This window comes from Limanda limanda, chromosome 15 (assembly GCF_963576545.1).
Source record: "Limanda limanda chromosome 15, fLimLim1.1, whole genome shotgun sequence".
Lineage (NCBI taxonomy): Eukaryota > Metazoa > Chordata > Actinopteri > Pleuronectiformes > Pleuronectidae > Limanda > Limanda limanda.
Genome location: NC_083650.1, coordinates 19,671,123 through 19,692,203, shown reverse-complemented (window position 1 = coordinate 19,692,203; position 21,081 = coordinate 19,671,123). Strand labels below are relative to the sequence as shown.

General features: G+C 39.8%; 1 protein-coding gene across 1 annotated transcript; it reads left to right on the top strand.

Annotated features, from left to right (window-relative positions):
• Positions 1–2,875: 2,875 nt before the first annotated feature.
• LOC133021059 (gamma-aminobutyric acid receptor subunit pi) lies at positions 2,876–20,503 on the top strand. Its single transcript, XM_061087827.1, has 9 exons — positions 2,876–2,895; positions 6,295–6,407; positions 8,216–8,283; positions 10,374–10,591; positions 13,050–13,132; positions 17,855–17,992; positions 18,141–18,293; positions 19,716–19,906; positions 20,138–20,503. The coding sequence occupies exons 1-9, from the start codon at positions 2,876–2,878 to the stop codon at positions 20,501–20,503; spliced, it is 1,350 nt and encodes a 449-aa protein (XP_060943810.1).
• Positions 20,504–21,081: the final 578 nt, after the last annotated feature.

Genomic DNA, 21,081 nt, shown 5'->3' with positions numbered 1-21,081 from the left:
TAATGAGCAGCAACCAGGGAACATCCGTAATTACTAAATGATGAAAGTTTCCAAATAGCTGAGTAACAATAAATCAAATCATGAGTTCCATGCTGTCTTAAAGCTGTATATTGCAGGGCTCAAATAATGTTTAATTCTTAGGTTGTTACATCCAACTAAATGTATTGTTGGGGAGTCTTATGTAATACTGGATGCACTTGATATAACACTGTATAGCTACATAGTGATACAGTTTTAAAAGAAATAGGTTATTGCCATTTATCCATTAACACATATATTCAAACTGTGCATCTCTGGGCAGCACTTTATAAATGAGGGGCAATTTGAGGTTAAGTGTTGCCTATGGACACTTTGACATGCGGATGGGGAAGACTGGGATCGAACTGCCGAGCTCCGCCAAGGGTAAATATCTGTCTCATGTTTGTTCATCAACTTTGGTGATATATCTGAGTTAGTTTAGCTTAGCTGAAACACTTGAATTACGGGAATCAGAAATCGTGGCTCTCTTGACAGATAAGAAGCACATCCACTCCTGATGCGCTGTAATTAATCCATGTCTCATATAGAGGGTCACACAGTGATATTCAGGCTTATTAGCTTCGGTATGGTGCATTGTGAATGAACTGTTGAGGCTGTGAGAAAGACATGGGAACAAACAGAGATGTGACGAGAGGACCAAACGGAAAAAATCAAAGTGTGCGACAGAGACAGGAGATAATAGGAGCGGAATAAACAAATCAAAGAGCTCATTACAGAGAACAGCAGAAGATTGTGATCATGGAAAATGGGGACAGACGGATCATTGCCTTCTGCTGGCACTGCCTTATCCGCCACATTCACAGAGCTCAGAGGCGATTATTTGTGACCGGCCAATTAGCACATTAGAAGGTGTTGTTTAGATGCCCAGTATCGTGTGTCTGTGCTGATGATGTTGTTGCAACAAGTGCCATGACGGATCAGGCGAATTCTGAGCCATGCAAATGCTGTCGACAGCCAACTGTTGAGCGATTACTTGAAGTGGTAATCTGCTGGATGCGTTTTTAACGGGACTTTGAGTGTCCATTAGTTTGGTGTTTTGTCGTGCACTTCCCATAAATCATTTGTCAGCAATAGAAAAGACAAGTTCACTAACGCTCGCTTCACTCGGTTCAACACGTAAACTGTGGGGTATCACGCCCCCGTGTGGCCGGACTCAAGACATGCCTTCATGCAGATTACCTGTGACGGTGTATCTGAGGCCCCGCCCCGAGATATACAAGTCAACACAATCATCCTTCTGTGCTGACGCTCATCACCTCACCAGGAACACCTCACAGAGTCAGGTTAGCCAGGCGCTGCTAGTTAGCTTAATTCCTGAGGCTGCTGCCAGCTCCAAGTTAACTAAACTGTCCCTGTTGGTGTTGCTATAATCATTGTCATCAGTGAAGCTGCCCTTTCGACCACAAGCTTGTGTTTCGCAATGAGCACCAAGCTTTTAACGAAGACATTTGAGATTTATAAAGAACATTTATCAAGAAATCTAACGCCGGGTTTACACCGGACGCTGAAGCACAGCGCCAAGCCTTAAATAACAGCTGGCTCCCATCCACTCCCATGTCCTTTGTGCGGGTCCCACCGGAGGCTGAAGAGCCGCACTGCCCCAAGGCTGCCTCGCGGCATGCAGCGATCGTTTCGGCGTCGAGACTATTTTTTGCGCTTGACGCGAGCGTATCACGCCAGATAACACAGTGAAAAATGATTTTAAACGATATTGATGACATATTTGATATGATATAAATGATAAAATATGTAAAATATCATCCCATAGTTTGTATTCCACTTCTGTTGTCCTGGAGTTTTAATTTGACCAATTTGACCAATCACATTATTAAATGTCGCCCTCTGCCCCCACTACAGCCACACAAGCAGTCATGAAGGGGGTCTACGTACTCTCCCCATAGGCTTGGTGGAGAATACGTAATTTACCCTCGACACCCGACATTGAACGGAGCAAACAGCGGAGAAGTTCTTGAAGATGGATAACATTAAATTAATAAGGGTTAGGGTAAGTGGAGAAGTAGTACAGTGAGCTGTATGATCCTCGGCACATGTTGTATAAAGACAACATTAAAAAGGACAAATGCTGGGTGCCATTGCAGTTAATGACAAATATCAGCTGTATGTGTGATTACGGAAAAGAATCGCAGGATGACCGCCGCGGATTTAAGAGTGTCCGGTGTGACCAGCCAAGCGCCGGCGCGCTAGGGTGTAAACTCGGCGTAACAGTTCCCTCTCATTCCTGCTAGCTCATTCTCACCAATTGCTCACTTGTGAATCATTGAGGTATAAACTTTTAATTCAGCAAATCAGAAACCACCAGGTACCAGAAACTTTGTGTTGAAAACTAATCTTCCATCCACTATTTTTAAACAAGGCTTGTCAGAGTCAGTAGCTTATCTGAGCATGCAATGGGTCAGAGGCAGGGTACTTGTCCATCCATCATTTGCTAACACTGTTAGTAAAAGAAACACTTTCACACCCACAGGGAGGTCACGTATAACCTGAATGTGTTAAGTAGGAGTGTGGAGGCTCAGCTGGAGGGTTAACAAGATGTGAGTTGACAGCACTAAAGTGACATTTTATACTAAACCGCCTTGTAATCGTTTCTGATCTTTCTATCTGAGACTCAGATATTCTGTTGGACAATGCCAGAAATGTATTATTTTCAACACTAGAACATATATAACTTAAGCTCCCCATTAAATATACATTACATTTTTTTTTAAATACAATTGTGCTGAAGGCAAACAGTAGCTTATGACTTAGTATGGCAGAGCTTCCCTTCAGCTCAGTCGTGGGCATTCAATGTGTCATGCTGTTGTTGTTGATAGGCAGCATGGTGGGCAGTAGTGTCAGGTCTGTCAGTGAGCATTCCTGGAAAATGTGCACTCTGTAGACCGTGCTCTCATCTGGAGAGAGAGATTCTAAAGTACATAAAGATGAGTGAAGTGTGTGCGTGTGTGCGTGTGTGCATTCAAGTGCGCATGCGTCTATGTGTGTGTTTAGATTGAGCTTGTGCTTGTGGTTATCACTGCAACAAACAGCCTAAATATCAGCTTGTCTTCATTATGATGCTGTCATGCACATAAAAAAACAAATATATATATTTACATTAGTACATTGGCCTGTGTGATTTCTTTGGATGTATATTTTATTTATTTTTTTTCGGTTGTCAGGGCTCAGTGCATAGCAACTGTTCTGCAGGCTGGAGAACCAAGGTCTCATCCTTGTGTGCGGGGGAAGGTTTAAACAGCCAAAAGTTAGAGAGTCTGGGGATTTGGGGAGATGGATGGGGGGAGAGGAGCTGGAGGCTCTTAGCACATTTTCTGGTCATTGTCAGACTGTAAAACATCTGTGAACATCAAAGACAAATAGGACTGTCGCTTTCAGTAAGTGCCTTGTTGTAGGAAATCAATTCCATGATGTATGACACCTGCAGTTTGGTTATAGGTCTGCCTTGAGTTGTAGGCTTTTTCATAATTTACAAACATAAACCGGTAAATTGATATTTTCACATCTTCATCACATCCCTCTCTCTAATGTATTTAGTTTTTATATATCTTTTATATATTGTTGCTTTCTTACTATGGAGCATTAGTGCAAATTAAAAGGGAAAAGGGAGAGTTTGAGATTAAAGTCATAATATTACGAGAATAAAGTTGTAGTTTAAGGATTTGTTTCATGTCAGGTGGGAAATATCAGAAGATCCTCCTGTCACCTGCCTTAATATGAGGAATCTGAGCATATTGACAAGTTATACTTTAGGATAAACAAACAACGAAATACTTAATTTTCACATCAGTTTCACATCGTCATAAGTATCAGAACTTCGACAAGATTGTGCGAGAAACTGTCTATTCCAAAGAGAGAACCACATAGACTTGCAGAAAATTCACACTTTTGTAGAGGAGGAAATGTTTGGTAATGGTTGATTGCAAGATCGTTAGAAACAGTTGTGTGATATTTAATTTTTGAAAGGTGATCATCGAAATATTGGATCCAGGAGTAGAATTGCGATGAGCATGGGATTTCCTTTCTGCTTATTTCCTCAAAATATAACATGACTATGCTGAAAAATATGGCCCGATGTACTCCAATGAACTTTCCTTATCTAACAACAGACGTATACTTTGATGCATTGTAGAAATACAAAACCACATCCCTCATATTCACGCATTTTAAGGGTCTCGCAGGGTGACCTAGATTGATAATGCAGCACGCCAGAGGCAGAGTGCTGTCACTCCCATCACTAACATAGCTTTCCCATCCAAGGCCAATGCCTCCCATGTGAGGGAGACTTTATGTAGCATAGCAACAGAGTTACTCAGTGGATAAGCTGATTTGACTCAGTCAGGTGAAACAAGTTTCATTGGGAAGATTATTTTTTCTCTGCTTGTGTCTGCTCCAGAGGTTCAGCTCTCATGTGGTAGATTCACCAGTAGGACATCCTGTTCTCTCATGAGGAGGAGATCTGAAGAAACATGATTATTACAGATCACATGGGGACAGCCATTGGGATGCGATTTAATGCAGAAAAACGCAGACACTGGCTGCAAATATGCAAGATGACAGCTTTTGTATCTTGGATATTTCAGCTTCATTTGTGGATAGTGTGAGGAAGTGGATCTGTGTCACACGTCTTCATATTCAGTTTATGATGACGACTCACAGAGCGGCTCTCCTGACTCTAGGCTTTTTTAGACTCTAGTTTCATGACATGAAGTGCATATGTTTGTGTCTCCCTACAGCAAACAAAGCTATAATAGGTTACATGTAGATTTTATCATCAATAAATTATCGTGTTCATCATCATGTTTCTATATTTAACATACAAGAACAGGGTCATCATATGGTGGCCCTGAGAGCTCAAAACTACTGCAAGATAGAAAAGCAAGTAGCATATGCTGATAAGCAAACACAAGTAAATTCAGAAAGCATCATCAAATGGACAACAAATTAGCTTGTAACACAAAAAAAACAAATGACACACTGCAAACACACAATACAACCACATAATGGGCTGAAAATACACAAAACCAAATTCTATTCTACATTTCCCATAACAAAACCAGATAAGACACTGCAAATACAACACAACCTAACAATCAAGCATACTGTAAATCGCACAGACCATGGAAGTCTTTCCAAGGCACACAGAAAAGTGTCTGCAAATATTTGCAGCACATTGGTTGTCAATTTGACGAAGGAATTTGCTTGTTTTCGCATATTGCAAATAAGTTATCACCAAGAAGAAATCGTGTCCCACAGGTTCAGACACAACAAAACTCCTCTGGATGACTCAAGAGCATTAGGAGAAACTGCTCTACTGTATGATACACAACAGAAAGAGGATGTTGTTTGTCCTGCTCCAGTGCAGCATGTATCATTTTGACAGAGCTACAGGGTTTATGGAAGACACTGGCATGAATACTGGCAAGAACTCAGAATTACTTTGCAATAACATACTGATGATTGGAAACGGCTTGGCCCCGACAATAAACTATATTGATATTTGATGAGGGTGTGGGATAATAAAGGCAGCCGATCTCGTTTTGTTATTCTTCCTCTCTTTGTGATACATTTGACGAAAGCAGCGTACAAGTGACAGAGGGGAGTCTGAAATCCTGCCAGTGTATGGAGATGAATGTTTTCTGCCTCTGCACATGGCTTGATCTGTCTTGCTTCAGCCCCTCTTACATCATAGCACGTGCCTCGGGGGCTTTCTCTCTGCAGAGCAGGCGTTCTGTATTTAGAGCCTGATTTAAACACAAACACACTTACCACTGGAGAAGGCAAAATGAGTATTCCTTTCCCCTGCTGCAATTGCCAGCAATACAATCATCTTCCCACACTTCAGTGTGCCTTTAAGGATAGCATTCAGAAAATATGAGGGGGAAAATGTCATGAAAGCAGGCGGTAGTTTCAAAGGTGCACGTCAGAGGGGAAACAGAGATGGATGGTATAGAATTCTCGGGGCATTCCAATTCAAGGTAATCCGATAATTAAGAGAAAAATGCAAAGCATTCCTTTTTCTTCTTTTTCCCGCTCTTCGGTACCAAGTTGCAATCTTCATCGTCTGCCTTTTCTTTGGCTCAGTGAGGTTTGACAGATTTGCTGTAAAGAGGAATCCCTGCTAATTCTGTGAATTTGAATGTGGTTGCGAGGAGGAATTCACCAGGTAAATGCGCAGCCGGAGAAAAATAATTCTCATCCATGCTCTTCTCTCGCTCTTTCTCCCTCTGTCTCTGTTCTCAGGTTGTTAGAGAGCTCATTGATCAACGCAGAAGTGAAGGAAGGAGAGATTCTTCCTCCTACCATTCATAAGCTGATGAAAGGATACAACAAGTACCTCAGGCCTTTCTTTGACAGTAAGGAAACTGCAGACACATCCAGCAATGGAAAAGACAGAACACTCTGGGGAAATATGCGTTTGACAGAGAAGAAGTTCATATTACAATTTTGTGCTTGCAAATCCCTGCTGGGTAATATAGGCTTACATACATACATTTGAATTTACTGCACATATATTACAAGATGAGAAGAAGTCAAATTTATCTTTTGTAATATTGTAACAAGGAAACGCTGTGTATGCAGAATGGAAAAAAAAGGATCCACATTGATTTAAGGCAATTAAATATATATACATACTTATCTCAAATAATACAATCCATTTTATTTGTAATTATATCTTCAAAATATAATCCCATTATATTTAAAGATATCTACTAATATTTGTTGTAATATAAATTCTATCTTTCACCAGCTAACTAATTCACCTGGGAATAAAGTCTATCTCAGAGGAGCATGTTATATCATCCCCTGTAAATCCCTTGCTACTGTTGTTTTTCCAGGCTGCGGAAATCCATCACAATGTGATTATGGTTTGTTTGCTCTGTTATCACAGCCCGGACTTTAACAAGACAAAAGCTATTCAGCGTTATCACTAGTCCTACTGCCAAGCAACACAGCACGTATACTGATACAAACGCACATATTCACATACCCAGACTCGTGTATTTACATTGCTATCTGTGAACACTTTTTTGATTAAATCTCCAGCCCTTAGGTCTGGAGACACCATCATTTTTTTAAAATCTTTTGGCCTCACAAATATTTGAGGCAAAACAATTCTCAACATTTTGGTGCAAGACGCAGAGTTTCATTGTCAATGTCATCCTTCTGCCAGACAGCCTCCGGCACAGCCAGGAAGTCTTCTCAGTCTGACAAGACCTTGTTACACAGCATGGCCCCTCACTCCAAACTTAATAATTATCTGTAAAGTTCAAGTAACCCTAGAGTAATAGTTATCAGATCGGGTTATGCACCTATTTGCTTTGTTGCCAAGAGTTAAATGGAAAGATACGACTTGTGAACGGCTGTGAGCTACAGCCAGCAGACATTTGTTTTAGCATTAAGTCTGGAAACTAGAGGGAAACAGCAAGCTTAACCCTGTCCAGTATACAGACTGTTTCTAGTCTTGCAAATGTAAGCTTCATATTAACTTTACTGTCTTGAATACATGCCATTATTGAAAATATATCATGGAATTTCTCTGCTTTTCTTTAAAGACTGGAAAGTGAAGGGAATCATCTAGTCTAGGTCTGTCCAGACTGCTTCACAATGTCATCAAAATAAGTCTTTTTTTATTATTTTGATTGAGGACCCGTAGTGGCCCAAGTTACTTATTGTACGTTTAAAGGAAAACACACAAACGCCTGCAAACATATACTCCACATGACTGCAGTAGGAAACCAGACGTGTACAGTATCTACTAATGTGACAGCAGGCTCATTACTCTCTCTCGCACAGAAATGAAGATGGAATAAGTGCAAGAGAATGAGAACGGGGAAGATGAAACACAGGAGAGCGCAGAAGTTACTCCTCTTTGATGGTGAATCAGGGAGAACTAATTCCCTCAAGGAGGTTCACACTTGACAGACTGCAGCTGTGTGGGGGTCTTTAGAATTTTAAATATCCTATCCTTCAATAACCTTTCAGTACAAAACACTGTAGCCCATGCCTTCTCAATATACTGTACTCTGTTATGTCACTTAAAACGTAGTCATATACAGTTTGCATTTGAACATTTGAAAACTGGAAATGTGTGGATAGTGTTCTGTCTGAAAAGTTAATGTCACATACAGCAGTTAATCACTGTTTTCTTCTTTGTTTCTAGATGGTCCAGTAACAGTGGGCATGAGCTTGGATATCGCCAGCATCGATACGATCTCAGAGATCAACATGGTAAGACTTACCTTCAGCCTTAGTGTCACCTTAGGCCTCATTGTGTCTTAATGAAAACTTTTAATGTTGTAGTCAGCGTTTGCTGTTAAATAACCATTTACAAAATCCATTCATTAGAATCATGTCTGATGTAATAAATAATTACTCAGTAATCAAAAAATAATGACCCTCTAATGTATACACTGCTGAAATTAAATTGCAACCAAATAGTGTGAACAATAAATCATTTTGTAATTTTCTTTAATAATCTCATAGATAATCTTAATTTCTCTGTTACTGGCATCTTGTTCCATTGAAGTACATTATCTCATTCAACATAATCAATCATTACATGATTAGTAGGATTCTTGGCACTAAATCATTAATCAACAAGTAATTAGTGTCAAGTGGTATCAAGTTATTCCAGGTAAACGTTCAGGTTCATTCAATCTTGATGTTGTGGCGTGCACTCATGGGTGTGTCCTCTCACCCAGTGGGTCGATGGGAAATGTAAAGTCTGTAGCTATATATACTTCCCGTATGGGGAACATGTGCCTGTTCTTCCTGACTACTGAATAAACAACAGTAAGCAGTACCTGCGTCTCTGCCTTTCCTTGTCCTGCCACAATGTAAACAATTTTCTAAAAATAGTTTTTCAAGGATAATGTCTGACTTCTTTCAGTCTGTTTAATTACCATTTTATTAATGTTACTGTTGGATAATTAAATTGCAATTATCTTACATGAAAACTTCTGACATCTATTTCAGTTGTGGTTTGGTTTGATTGCTGTACATATTGACAGATAATCAATTGTGATTTTTCCACTCATCGTTGACATGACTGAAAGGTGATTTACTGGGTTCTCAAATTCTAATGGTCTTAACATAATTAATTACAGAACAGAAATCTGATTTATTAGTGTAATGTGTGATGTTTCCGTTGTAACTGTAGGCAAGTTTGACAACATCACTACAACGAATAAACATCACAGGCAACTTGTTTAATCAAGTTTTCCTCAAATCAAACCATGTCACTGACAAAGACAAACGTTATTGCAGGGCTGTTGTGTTGGATAAGTTTTTTCAGCTGTTCCTAATAAAGTGCCCCCTGAGTGTATTACTCTTCAAGATGGCTTGATTCAGTAAAAGCGACACACATAGGGTGGTCTAAAAGCTGCAGCACTTATAATTTAGATACTTCAATATAAAATCAGACAACAAAAACCAGACAGAAACTTTGTATTATAGTTGCAAATCACCCTCAGAAAAACAATAATACATTTTACAGATCTAACCTCAAAGCTATTAGAATAATTTGTTCCAATTCCTCTGCCTTGACACGAACATTAGTGGTTACTCTCAATAAGACACACATGGTTGTTTTGATGGTGTGAATAGCAATTTTTCCTGAAATGCTTTTCACAGCGAGTCAATGAGATTTTTAATTGTGAAAGGCAAACTCTGGAGAAAGTCTGGCTCCAATTGGGCGGATATTCTCTAGAGTGCATGTCTGAAAACGACTTGAGAAAATACTTGGCACACAGGCTTCTGAGATTGGAACTCCTTACAGTTACATTGAAGCAGAGATTACAGCCACGCGTAGCAGCACATTTTGTTCCTTAGAAACTGGACTATTGATGTCGCAGACACCAGTCAGTTCTCGTGTAACCTCACTCAAGCAGAGGTCTCTGGCTTTCCTCTGCTGACGGGGTTATTTCATGTGCTGCTGAATATGTTTGGTTAGAAAATCCCACTCATAGCTTGATGCCAGACAATTGGAGAAAGTGAATAGGTGGCCACACGTGAGGTTATATCAGGACTAAACGGAATGAATTACAAAAAAAAAAAAATTAGCGTTCTTAAAACCAGAAAAGACTTGCTGACTTTACAAGGCTGAAGATTATTTTCGCTTTAGGCACAGAAGGGCTGAGGGACCTGACTCCATCAATGCCTAACAGCACATAAAGAACCCGAGAGCTGACTAATGAAATACATGTGTGAAAGAAGAATCTTTGTTTGCAAAAACCTCACGTGTCTGTCAGCATATTATTGATATGCTTGTTAAAGCTGTATAGTAGCTCTACTGTGACCTTTGCGCCTGAATCCTGCAGGACTACACCGCCACCATCTTCCTTCGCCAGCGCTGGACCGATGAGCGCTTGATATTCGAAGGCAACAAGAGCCTCAGCCTGGACGGGCGGCTCGTGGAGCTCCTCTGGGTCCCAGACACCTTTATCGTGGACTCCAAGAAGTCCTTCCTCCATGACATCACCGTCGAGAACAGACTGATCCGCATCTTCCCCAATGGAACCGTTCTGTACGCTCTAAGGTAGGACGGTCAATGTTTATTGGTTGTTGTTCTGTTTCTCTTTTTTTCTTCTCCGACAGACAATGAAAAGTAGGCCAGGGAATGGAGAAGAAATTGGCTGAGGGAGACAGCGTGGGTTGGGTTTGAGATAATGTGATTGCAAAACAGGGAGTTGTGTCAATTCTATTACTTGGCTATTGGATTGTATGAGAACAGCGGAATGTCATCGGTCAATACAAGGAACTGTGGTCTAACAAAAGTCTCTGCAACTGCAGGATCCCTCCTACAGATATTGCTCTGTGAGCAAGGGCTTGACATGTGACAAGCTCTTGTCAGATGAAACATACATTAACCTTGTATTTTGAATGGATAGGCCAAAACAGGTTAGCAAGAGAACATCTGTAGATGATCCAGCAATTTGATAATCTCTCTAAAGCCTGTCATGATGGGATTTACATGTTTTTACGCCACATTCTTTAACCTCATCTCAAATATGGATTGTATAAGTGCTGTCCATGATGAGTTCCCTTCCCCCACTGCTGAACTTCTTTTCATGCTGTACAGTCATAGTTATACATGGCCTGGTTGCACAATGAAATGGGAAAAGTGTCACATGGGAGAGATCCTTACTGTTCTAATGGCAAACCTGTAACTACCATGGGGGAAATGTGCAGTGCATAGGTGTCATGTTATAGAAAATTGAGTACGGTATCCAGGCTCAGTTCAGCTTGGCCTTACAGTTAATCATGTCTCTGTACAATAATAATTGTCAGGAAAGCACTGTACTGCTCAGAGGGGGTCGCACATGTGAGTGAGCCTGTCTGTGAATTGTGATTTATGTTTTTATTAAGTGCCCAGCATTATTGGATATACTGTGACTCCGGTTATTGATTTAGGGGCTTTGAAGGAGTGTTTGTGTACATTTGTACTTATATCTTTCTGAGGGCCCTTTTAGAGCTTTTAGACCTTACAGAGTGAGGAGATTTTGGCTGGTCCTCACTTTTTTAAAGGGATGTTTAAAGGTTAAGATTTGCTGTAATTGTAACGATCAGGCATAGTTGCGATGGTTAAGATGTGGTTGAAGAACAAGAGTGTGTTTGTGTGTGTTTGTTGTAAATATGAAGTAATTATGAAGCTCCCATATACTGAACTGTACTGTTTCTGGGCTCGACAGAGGAAATAAGGAGGATGGTTGCACTTTACAGTTAGAGAGCATGACTAGTGAGCGTAAAACAGTAAAAAGAAGACAGTCATGACAAGGAGGGCCACCTCGGGGACTTGGGGCTGTTAAAAGCGACAGAGTAAAGTGAGAAATGTGAGGTGTTGGAGTGAAGGGACAGCTGTGGTAAATGTTTCAGTGCTGTGCCACGGGGGAACATGGGAAAGCACTGAGGTGATTGGAGCCAATGGTTGGGCAGTTAAGAGAGGAGATTGCAAATGAATTACTGTATGTTACTTTTATGGTTGAAGAGGCTACAGCTGAAATGTAATTTAAAAATGAAAATGAAACCAGTCATCCAAATTTCACAGACAGAGGCTTGTGTTAAATTGCTGTAGCAGTCAGGATAGATTGCCATGGTGAACGTTTCTAAGGGTCCTCCATTTTCAAGTCAAGTCGGTGCATAGAAATAAAGATATAAGAATCAGTATCTCTAAATGACAAATGAATATCCACATCATGGCTGCTGTGTAAACAACTAATCTAGTCTGTTTAAAGTAAAAGTAAGTATATAAGACTTTGTGTGATAAACACATATACAACAACATTAATCTACATTTTTTTTCATACATTTTGTATTATTTTAAAGTATCTTGCTTGTTATCTATGGTTTTTTTTAATCAATGGCCTTTAAATAGACCATAAATCCTATATTTTACAGGGACTTTTGAACATTTGATTGCATCTGTGCTACTTGCTTCATGTCATGAACTTTTTGACTTTACATTCAGGGCCTTGTATCTTTTATCAACTCGTCATCAGGCATTTCCAAAGCATATCAAGTAAATAGCAAATGCCTCTGCTGGTCTCTCCTTGATCAGTAAGGAGACTTCTGCTGCTCTCTTTAAATAGAAACAAGTTAAAAACTAGACTCAGACAGTGTCCAAAGACGAATAGGCATCACACTTAATCTTCTCTCTAAGGGAATTACATTGCATCATATTTAACATTTTGATCCACTTAAGACCAAAACATTATGCAGGAGGAGGCATAATGTGGCAGCAATATAAAGTGAAGACTTTCACCATTACAAGTGACTCAATGTGACTTAAAAGCTTAGTTCGTGCATAATTTTAACCAAGCCATCTGATGCCTTAGAACAGCAAAACAACAACCAGACAGCTGGAAATAACTCACAAATTCAGTTACTTTTTGTTTGGATGAATGGTGTTTAAGTTGAAACTACTGTCAAAAAAGTCTTCTGCTATAACAACATTCACTGTTGGTTTCCTCGTTCATGTTTATGTTCTTTTGTTCTAGGATTACGACCACTGTTGCGTGCAACATGGATCTGACCAAGTATCCGATGGACAAGCAGACCTGCACGTTACAACTGGAGAGCTGTAAGGACACCTCACACCTAATAAAGAATATCAGAAGTCAGCAGCTTGAAGCTGTGTCAGAGAGTCAGTGGGTGGGCGTATTTTCAAATGAATCTGATCAAACCAAAGGATCAAACACATCACTTTCTATCATCTTCTAAACTGTGTGTGTGAGTGTGTGTGTGTGTGTGCGCTTTTGTCCATTGATGTGGGTGTCGGTCTCGGTGTGTGTGTGCTAGCGCGTGATGGTGTGAAAACCGCATGCTTATGTCATACAGCAGACAGAAATTGCAAAGGCAGTTCAGGTCATGATGAAGTATTTTACATCATAATTTCTCTTCAGATGTATGTGAATACTAAATGACTTGATTGTTGTCATGGAAACAAAGATGTAGCTTTACTGTGCACTGCAGTAACCTTTCAAAATGATCAACCCCTGAAATGGACAGTTTAACAGTTTAGGGAGATTTCTAAACCTCCCGCTGATGGGGAAGGTTACCGCTTAGCTTAGCATAATGTTGCAGAGGTGAACAGCTAGCATAACTTACTCCAAATCGGAATCATCCACCTGCTACCACCTTAAAATCTAACAGCTTTACCATATTGTATCCTGCTTGTTTAATCTATACAATAACAATATGAAACGATGTCATCATAAAATGACCAGATTTTCTTTGAAATTGCCACTTGTCGTAACATTTTTCTTCTTGAATACATTAAACAAACTTGTTGTTGTGATCATTAGGTACGAATGATGAAAAATGCTGTATTTTTTTTCTTGCCAAGGCTTCTGAACGCTCAGGAATGAGATTAGCACTGATCTCTTCCAACTCTCCAAAACATCAAGACTATTCCCCGAAATGTTAAATTATTCAGTTTGTCCTTGACTTATCCGAAGGTGCTCATTATAGCAGCCGCTTTCCCCAAAATAAATTACAATATTAATAAACAATTAAAACTTTATTTATATAGCACCTTTCAAAACATACGTTACAAAGTGCCACACAAACATCAAATATACACAAGAATTTAAAAAGGTTAACGACAAAAGCAACTTAATACAATGTCATTTAAAATCAAAGACCGACAAAGCTGTCATACAAAATGTAATGACAAATAAAATAATACATAATTTTACAACATTTAAAAGTAGTGGCAAGAGAAAGGAATAAAACAAACAAAAGTAATGGCAAAAAAATTATAATAATTGGGTAAAAGTATGTTGAAAGGTGATGTCAAAACACAGTTTTTAAAGTCCTAGGGTTAACTAATCCAGAGGGTCAGGCCCTTAGGCACTATGTTGTAGCGTCAGCATTTCCCCAATATCAAGCCCACCAAACAGATCCTTTGAACTCCTCTTAATACATCCTAAGAATGCAAACATCAGCCAGTAGCTTTGAAAATCCTTCTCCTGTTACAAATGAGATTTCTTGAAATATGTGTCAGTTTAACTAACTTGGATTTATCTTCAGTGGTTTCAAAGTGAAACGCGGCGACAGTATGTTTATAATTAAAGCAAATCATTAAGATTGAATTGCATGACAGGATGGAGTTTTTGGGCTGTAAAAGTGATGGAAGGAAGAAAAGGTCCCCTGCCCCCAGCCTATCTCGCTCATGTGCCATCTTTGCCTTCCTGCTCGTGTTTTTGCACCATGTTAGTAAATGGCAGCCAGTCAGGCTGAGCTCTGTCTGATCCCTGCCAACAGCCTTCCAGGACCCTGGTGCCAAATAAAACATTTAACTGCAACAGACAAAAAGACATCTGAAGCTTATAGTTCGGTAACTGAGAAGATGATGGATCCCTTTCTCTGTTGCTTCAATAATTCCAGGCTGAAAATCTGCATCTCTCACGTATCTTATCTGTCATCCTGCTGCTCTACCTCTCCTGTTTTCTCTGTTCCTCCTCTCATTCAATCTCTGACTCCCTCTTGCTCTGTCTTTACATGAAGATGTTTATTCCAGGATTTGCTTTTTTTAATGCCGTGCCAAAAGTGGATCCTTTACACAGGAGCGAGGTTTAAAGACGGTGTTGTTGTGTGGCAGTGCGAGGCATAAATAAGATGCAATTCAATACCATACAATACGACACGACATAATAGGATAGACTTAGTTAATCCTGAAGCAAATTCTCGGGCCAGCTTGCTCCAGGATTACAGCAACACAATTCACAAAAGATTACAGTAGAATAAAACAATAGCGTATTAAGTCTAAAAAATATATAAGTGAAAATTAAATAAAGATTTAACGTGTAAGGGAAAATGGAAATATAACGTGTAAATGCTATAAATGCAGCAAAAACCAGTGCCAAATAGAAATAGCAATAGAAATGAATATATTAGGTAGGACAGGGGAAATAATACTAAACTAAAGTGGCAGTAAGTAGTATTGATAATAGTAGTTATTAACACTGCACATGATATTGAAAATAACGTTAAAAAAATGTTTAATATTGCACATGAGTAACACTATTGCAGCTGAATAAACAGTAATACTGAACATTGAGTTAATATTCTCCCATAATGATTAGGATTGTGGTCAAATTATGATGAATATAATTATTTTCAGCTTGATTTAAACTTTGAATGGCCCTGTTTTAACTTGTTCCCTGGTGAGCGTACTTGTTTACAAAGGGTCCACAGGGCACCGGAAGGTTGATTATACCCCCATGGAGCTCTTTCCATGCTATTGCACTTCATGTCACTACTCGTTTGTATCTCTAGTTTGTAAATATAATGTCAGGGCTTAAGGTCAGGAAAAATAATGAGTTCATCTAGTAAGAGCATCGCAGTGAATGAGAGAAAAGAGTGAATTTACAGGACCTCTCAGCATCAAACTCACCACTGCCCTTCATTAGAGGCACTCGCTCCCAGCATCCTCCATGCCTCATCCTGGTCAATAATACATGACTCCATTGGGTTCAAATAGGGAGTAGGACGGCTAATTATTTAGTGTTTAGATTACAACAGATTAAAGAGGTGTGATACCTCCTAAACCAACAGAGCTTCCTTTTACTTTTCTTAATCTCTTGCTCCCTCTGCAGATAAATTAGGAGAATACACCAAAGAGGTTAAGCCTTGCTAATCTAATTTTTTCCTCCTTAACATATTTTGAAATTAAAACCACACCATCTCTTATTTATTAATACTATTATAGCTACATTGTTCTTATAAAAGCACTACAAAACTGAGCTGTGTCATATTTGACTGCGTTAGTGTTGCAAGCAGCTTTATTTTTTGTTTCAGTTGGTTTATACTTGTACGCTCTCTGGGGCCTGGTGCATACATGACAAGGTCTGCTCTTCTGTGAGGGAAGAGCTCTTTGTCTTTTTCTTTTTTCTTTTGCTACCCGCGTTAAAGAATTTAATTAACACAACAAATGCATTTCCATTAGCAGCTCCTGTTGGATCTCTCTGTCAAACTGTGTTACGTGAATAATGGGGAAATGGGAAAATCCACTGTGACTGCAACTATACACAAACATTGTACTCTGAAGTTTAATACTTAACCAAACCCATATCTTGTTTTAATGGCAGACGTCCTGTATCATGGCCACCACACTGTGTGCACACATACCCATTTGCTGCTCTGATGAAATACGATGTCTTCATCTAGCTCCTCAAAGCAATTTTTTTTATCCCATTCCCTTTGGTTCTTGCCAAATATCTCTCTTGTGCTGATGTTTAGCATTAGAGGGAATTTACCACCCACTACGGGCTGCAATCCCAAACAACCCAACCATGAGGGAATCACACTCGCACAAAGCAAGTGTGCTTTGGCAATTAGCATTCCCAGCTGCTCGCACCATTGCTACTTTGGGGCTTAATTAGGAAAAAAAAACCTCATGTAGTTATACTTATTTTTTGTAAAAGTAATAAATTTCATAAAATATGGCACTTTCTAGGTAATTTATAATGTGCTGGTAATATGCAATTTACACTAGTACAAGGGTTCATTTCACTGTGTGTTGGTTATTTAAAGGAATTGAAGATCACGCTGTTGTTGCCCAATGCAATCAACCACAAAGTGTTTTGGGATTGAAACAAATATATGAATTATATCCACTGTATAATACTAACATATATTTCATCTAATAGTTTAAGTGTTCACAAATAGTTGATGTGGAGTGTTTTTTCTGGCCGTCTAAATGTAAAGCTATGGCCTGATGGAATCCTATTGGACATACTGTATGTGGCTCTTTAGTTGCATATATGTCATTTAAAACATGAATAATTTTTACGATCTCATTATCTTTTCAGATGCTGATCAGTCAGGAGACAGTGACATTTTCTGACTTGGATCACAGTATTACAACATTATTCCGTTCATTTCAATTTCAAAACAACTTTATTTGTCCCCAGAGGGCCCTTCTATTAGCATGTGAGCCTCCCACCCTGTGTGTGCTGACTGCCGGGTAAAATTGTCTTTTGGCTCCACTAACTTCATCACCTATACTTTGAGTGTCTTCTGTCAGGTTCTGTGCAGGTTCATGCAGTGGTTTTGTCTTCTTTTTTTTTAAACAACTGCTGCAGGGACAAAACGTGTTAATGAGGATAGTGACTGTGAACTGAAACAATCAAGTTGTTGGCTGTAAAACCGAAACAGTTAAAGCCAGGACAGTTAATGACTGACATTGAGATGAAATGAACTAAAGATTTGTGTGATAATTTCCCCCACTAACGCGAAAATTGAAAAGTGCCATGATCTTACAAAGACAATAAGATTCTTTTTTTAATTTTTATTACAGGGGGTTATAATATTAATGATGTCGAGTTCTACTGGACCAGAGGAAATGCGTCCGTCAGCGGTTTGGACACACTGCAGCTGGCCCAGTACACAGTAGAGGATTACTACACATCTGTCTCAGAAGCCATCTATGAAACCGGTAACAAAGACATTCTAAATCTCTGCATGATGTTTATCCCACGCCTGTACTTAAGTTTAAACTCCGATGTGGTATTGTCAAAAGATTGAGCCCCCTGTGCGTAGAACTTCTCATTCATGCCACTTTTCTATTATTCTTCTCCTCAAAGGCCAATACCCCAAGTTGGTTTTCCACTTTGAGCTGAAGAGGAGCATTCTGTACTTCATCCTGGAGACCTACGTCCCCTCCAGCCTGCTGGTGGTCCTCTCATGGGTTTCCTTTTGGATCTCTCTGTCCTCGGTTCCAGCACGAGTTTGTATCGGTAAGGGGCAAAATTATTTTTTTCACTCAAATGTTAAAATGTACCTTTTTTTCTAAATGTAATTTACCTTCGTATTGCACCGAAGCTTATCTACAGCATGTATTGTGCGTCACTGCAGGTGTGCTGCACTGTTTTTATGAGATAAACATGTGCACTTTTTCAGCATTTGTTTACTATTACACAGATAGAAGAGGCGTTATCTCCTCTGAGCATAAATATGAGTTTGAACTGAATATAGGGCTGAGGTTTGAAGAGAGCATCTGTGAAACTGGAGTTACCACATCAGAACATCCAAACTACAGGAATCAACAAAACACATAGTGACTGCACACTAAGGTCACCAACAGGAAACCAGTCCAGACTGGTTATGAACAGGATGTGCACCACAGTGCTGAGTATCTCTAGTTGTAAGGAAAAGCCAGGATGACAACATCTTACATTGTGCAGTCAACTGTGTGCTTCCCTTTAGGCATAAATACATATAGGAGAATGTATTTCAAGCACATCTGTCTTCCTGACTCCCCTGACAACCATCGTTTTACTATTTCCAGAGGTCTCAGGCTGTCTGTCTGACTGTAGAACACATATGTCAAGAATCATTAATTTTGTTGGCTTCACATTTGGCAAGTGTATTGTTGAAGAAGTGCAGAGCCAAATTTGCTGCGTTTTGGACACTCGACACGTTCAATATTAATACAAATAATAACAACACTGTGCAGTTAGTGGAGACAGGGTAGGTTGCCTTAACAGTCAGTGTGCGGACCAAGTTGAACCTTTCTTTTTCTATGTCTTCGGACACTTACAGCAGTTGTCGGCAGCTAAAATTGGCCCACTAGATTATTGATCATTGATGATTTTAATATTTTTATTTAACCATATTGGACTTACACACACATTTACAGGTGTCGTGGGGGCTGATCTCCTTCATGGCTTCAACATTCATAGAATCACTTCCTTTTTTGAAAGTTGTTTTCAAAGTAAAAGCACAGCATTCGTTTTGTTGCTGCAATTGAATTGCAGAACTTTTATTTGAAAAGCTGTGAACTTGGGTGTGAAGGTTGTGTCGGTTGCATAACAGACCTATGATATAGTAAAGATTCAATGTTTGAAAATATTACAGCTGTTAAGGAAATAATTCAAACTTTGATGAAAACCACCCATGTGAACAATAATGAATTTAAATCAGCTCCATTTTATGAAAAACACTGACTATAAAATCATCATTGTAGATAAACAAAGTAGGATGAATGCAACATTTGTAACTTCTCTCTGTACCACAGACTGTTTATACAAGTCTCTGGACACAACGTCGAGAACGGAAACTGCACTAGCTCCTATAAAAAAGGATTCCAGGCAGTTGTCCACAGATTTAGTGGTTGAACAGATAACCTGTAGTTAACAAAGTATCTGCTTGTATTCCAGGAGTGACCACAGTGCTGACCATGACCACTCTGATGATGGGAGCCCGGACATCACTGCCCAATGCCAACTGCTTTATCAAGGCCATCGATGTTTACTTGGGAATCTGCTTCAGCTTTATCTTTGGCGCGCTCATTGAGTACGCCGTTGCCCACTTCTGCACCCTCTCACACATGGACGCCCACATGCTCATGGTGAGAGCCTCCTGACTGTACTGTCTTTGTTGGTCATGTTTGTGGTCATTGCTGTCGTCGTGGTCACAGTCATTGTCTTCATGATGGTGGTCATTGTCATTGTCATCACAACCATCATCGTCATGTCATCATGAGCCTTTTGGGGTAAGTTGAAAGTGCTGCAAGCTTTCAAACGCATCATGTCTTTGTTTCCACTTAAAACTAATTCTACTTTTCCTAACTCTCCAACAGTACCGCCACCAAATGCACGACTTTGACGATGACATGAACGGCATCATCACCACCATCTCCACGCATGCCAGCAGAGCCAAGAAACGTAAGGAGCCTGCCGAGACTCCCTCCACGGCTGCTAACTCCACAGAGCTCACTGTCAGACCCTCCAGCCCCTCGGGCAGCGAGCCAAGGCCTGAGGCGTCGCCACCGAAGCCCGTCCACTGGTGCCTCACTGCTCTGGCCACCGTTCGTAAAGTGCTCCGCTCCATAAACTGCTGTACTGTGAAGAACCCACACCACATAGACAACTACTCAAGAGTCACCTTCCCCTTGTCTTTCGTCATGGTCAATCTGCTCTACTGGACATATTATCTGTACTTCTAGCATTTGCTTGAGTGCGGCATGTGTCCAATAGAGTGTCAGACAGAGAGCGTATGTAGACAAGAATTGTTCTTTACTCTAGTTTCATTTAGATGAGTGTGCATTATTTATCCATTTGGATTCATGAGCAAAGTAGATTAAAGCTCCATTTTTATTATAACATACTCAAATAACTATTTGGTTTAATTTCAATCATCTTGATTTATTAACAACAGTGGACCCATCTGGCATTGACTGGCAAGATTTCATCAATTCTGATACAAACATCAGTGACCAAAAACAGCATGGCCAGTCTGCATCTCTCCTGCAATAGTGCATTTATAGTGCAAGTTGTTACCATCTGTGCAAGGGAGGATGGAGCTGTTATTCAAAGCTCTGTCACCAGATGCTTTGCTAGCATTCCAGTGTGAGAGCAAATGCTTGCCTCATTTGTTACTGTTTATTTTTCAGTTCTGCCACCAGGGACAGCATTCAAAGTGGAAAAGGAAAAATAATGGGTTGCAGAAGTGATGTAAAAAATAGTGTTATTATAAATGTAGTGGCCTTTGACCCATTTCCTTGTATTCTAGAAACTTTGCCAA